At 22.6% G+C, this 3,255-nt stretch overlaps 1 protein-coding gene across 1 annotated transcript; it reads right to left on the reverse strand.

Annotated features, from left to right (window-relative positions):
* Positions 1-103: 103 nt before the first annotated feature.
* On the reverse strand, positions 104-685 carry LOC137834789 (transcription factor GTE12-like). Its single transcript, XM_068642984.1, has one exon. It carries the CDS (start codon positions 683-685, stop codon positions 104-106), a length of 582 nt encoding a protein of 193 aa, XP_068499085.1.
* Positions 686-3,255: the final 2,570 nt, after the last annotated feature.

A 3,255-nucleotide genomic window follows, 5' to 3' on the forward strand; every position in this document is an offset into this window, starting at 1 on the left:
GAAAATCGAATTACATATCAACAATGATCAATTCTTGAGTAGTCAAATTTACAAAATAGCTAATATAACAAACTTTTAAAGTTTCTACAAAAATCTTTTTTGATTAAAGATTTTCTTCAACTATCCACCTTTTCTTCATGGTTTTCCAAGTGAGCTCAAAAGATTGAGTGATTCTTGTTGCAATTTTGTGTATCTCACTTCTTGGAGGATAACCCAAGGGATAAGAGAAGACACTCACCATGTCATCCGCAAACTCATCAACTTTTGAGTACTCCAATTTTTTTAGCTTTGATTCAATATCCCGTAAACTCATTGTCTTCTTCTTTTTCACGTTCTTATGGATAACAAGATCACTCTTTTTGAAAATCCATGCATCTCTTCCAACCATTAAACGCTTCAACACTGCCCAACATTGCATCTTTTTGTGTTTATCCATTGCCATTGCATGCTTCTCCCTTTTCTTGCACTCCATGCGCAATCTTTCTTTCTTCTTTCTCTTATCACACCCCTTGTACCTAATTTCTTGATTTCTGGCACCAGATTGTAATGGAATTTTTGTATCAACCCATATTGCTTTTGCGTAACCCTTCTTATTCTTCAATTCACATACACCTTCACACTTTTGAGGACATGAAGAATAAATTTTTATGATCAGCTTCTTGCAAGATTGTTCTAATTCTCCCATTGTTGAGTAGAAAATGAATGAAGAAAATGAGAATAGAAAGAAAAATATGACTTAGAAGACCAAATATCATTATTTAAACTAATATATATAAAAGGAAAGTGATAGTAAAATTTATTATTTTATTCTTTTAAATAAGATTTTATATCAAGAAACGTTTAGTAATATCACTTATTTTCTTTAAATTCTAATACTACTTTAAATAATTTATTACAAATTCAATATAATTAATATTAATATAAAATATTATTATATTATTTTTATTTAGATATACATAACGGATACTACTATTAGTATATATATTTAAAGTAATATATATATATATATATATATATATTTATATATAAAAGGAAACTGATAGTGAAATTTATTATTTTATTCTTTTTAATAAGATTTTATATCAAGAATATCAAGAACTGTTTAGCTTTTAAGATAATAATATCACTTATTTTCTTTAAATTTAATACTGTTTTAAAGAATTTATAACAAATTCAATATAATTAATATTAATATCAAATATTATTATATTATTTTTATTTAGATATATATAACGGATACTACGTACATATATTTAAAGGAATATATATAAAAGGAAAGTGATAGTTAAATTTATTATTTTATATCAAGAACCGTTTAGTTTTCAAGATAATAATATCACTTATTTTCTTTAAATTTAATACTACTTTAAAGAATTTATTACAAATTCAATATATTATTTTTATTTAGATATACGTAACAGATACTACTATGAGTATATATTTAAAATTAATCTAATGGTCACAACTTCATATACTTTTTTTATTTGAATATAGTGTTTTGATGTTATATTTGGACACACCCTTTCACTGTTTTCACCATCCAAACACCGTTTATAGCAAATTATTGTTTTTGTTATTCCAAATTAAAGGATTCTCAATCTTGCACTGTATTTATTCACTTTGCACATCCCTTTGAGTTTTGGAGGCTTATCGTTGAAGTCCACTTCTGGTTACTGTATATGGGTTGGGATACCCCTGAAGGATCCCTTTAAATTTTATTTATTCATTGCTGATAAAAAAAAAAACCGTTGTGGCCTTATTCAATGGACAACCAGTTCTTGACCCACAAACTGAGGTCACTTCATTGAGATTTTATTTTTTTTAATTGGGTACATTATTTCTTTTAATCCTTTAATCATTATTATCTTACTTTTTATTCTTTTGATTTTGTGTAATGTTATTTTTAATGTTTAGGGTAAGAACTTTAACATTGACAATATAATAATGTCGTCTATTCAACAATTATCACATATATTTAATTGAGTGACATGAATTTGTTATTATTTATTAAAATTTTAATTATCACATTATTTAGAAATAATATTTTGATAATCCATCAGAAGAGAAGTAGTGTGGAATAGTACGTATGTTCTTTTGTTCTTCATGTGATAAACATTACAAAAGTAGTTCATCAAACTATTGTCGATTGTGAGCATCGTTCAAGTATATGATTTTTTAATTGGGTTCGCAAGACACGAGAAGCTCAACTATACATTTATTATCGTTGACATCACTTCAATTTTCATTGACATCAAGTGCAAGTGCAAGGTAAGGACATGTTTTGGACCTTCAAATTAATAGCCAACAGAATACACCAAAAAACAATTATACTTATATATAATAAAAATATGAATTCTCTCTCTCTATATATATATATATATATATATATAATATAATTAAAATATATCTAATTTACTCTTTTATTTATATATATATATATAAAACTTAGTATATAATTAAAACATTTATTTCTTAAAATTTAAATATGAAATAAAATATGTGAATAAATAATATATATATCAGATTTTAATTTAATAAATATATTAAATTTTTCGTACAAAAGTGCTCAACTTTTATCTAATTTATATAGTTATGGCAATATTATTTTAAAATGAATAAATACACTTTATTAAAAAGTAAAATTTAAATTTAAATTATCAGACCAAGTATACTACTTATGACATATAAATATTAAATTAATTTTATAAAATAAAATAAAAATGTAAATTTACTTCACCATAAATATTTTATATATTTTTAAAAAGTTAATTATGTATAATAACTATTTAAATCATCAAATTTTATTTTTTAAAATTATTGTCTAAAAATAATTTTAAATAAATAATTATATATTTGTTACCATTTATTATATATTATTTAATATTTTATTTCAGAAAGATATATTTTAGATAACATCATAATATATATTGAAAAAAAATAATATAATAAATATATTAAACTTTTCTCATAAAAATGTTTAAATTTGGTTTAATTTATATTATTATTTTCAATATTATCTTAAAATGGATAAATAAACTTTATGAAATTTTAAAAAATGAAATTTGAGTTTATTTGATTTATAAAAAGAAGTTTAAACACATTCAGAAAAGTATAAACAATATAATCTACGCATCCACTGGTAACAATTATTAGCTCAACAATAAGTTGAAATATTTGATTTACATTGCAGAGTTTTTTTTTTCATCGGTAATAAACAATTAAATTAAATTGATTACTTAAGAACTGGTCTAACCC

The sequence above is a fragment of the Phaseolus vulgaris genome, chromosome 11, assembly GCF_000499845.2.
Source record: "Phaseolus vulgaris cultivar G19833 chromosome 11, P. vulgaris v2.0, whole genome shotgun sequence".
NCBI lineage: Eukaryota > Viridiplantae > Streptophyta > Magnoliopsida > Fabales > Fabaceae > Phaseolus > Phaseolus vulgaris.

Coding starts and splice junctions, on each gene's coding strand:
- LOC137834789 (XM_068642984.1), bottom strand. CDS start 685: ATGGGAGAATTAGAACAATCTTGCAAGAAGCTGATCATAAAAATTTAT.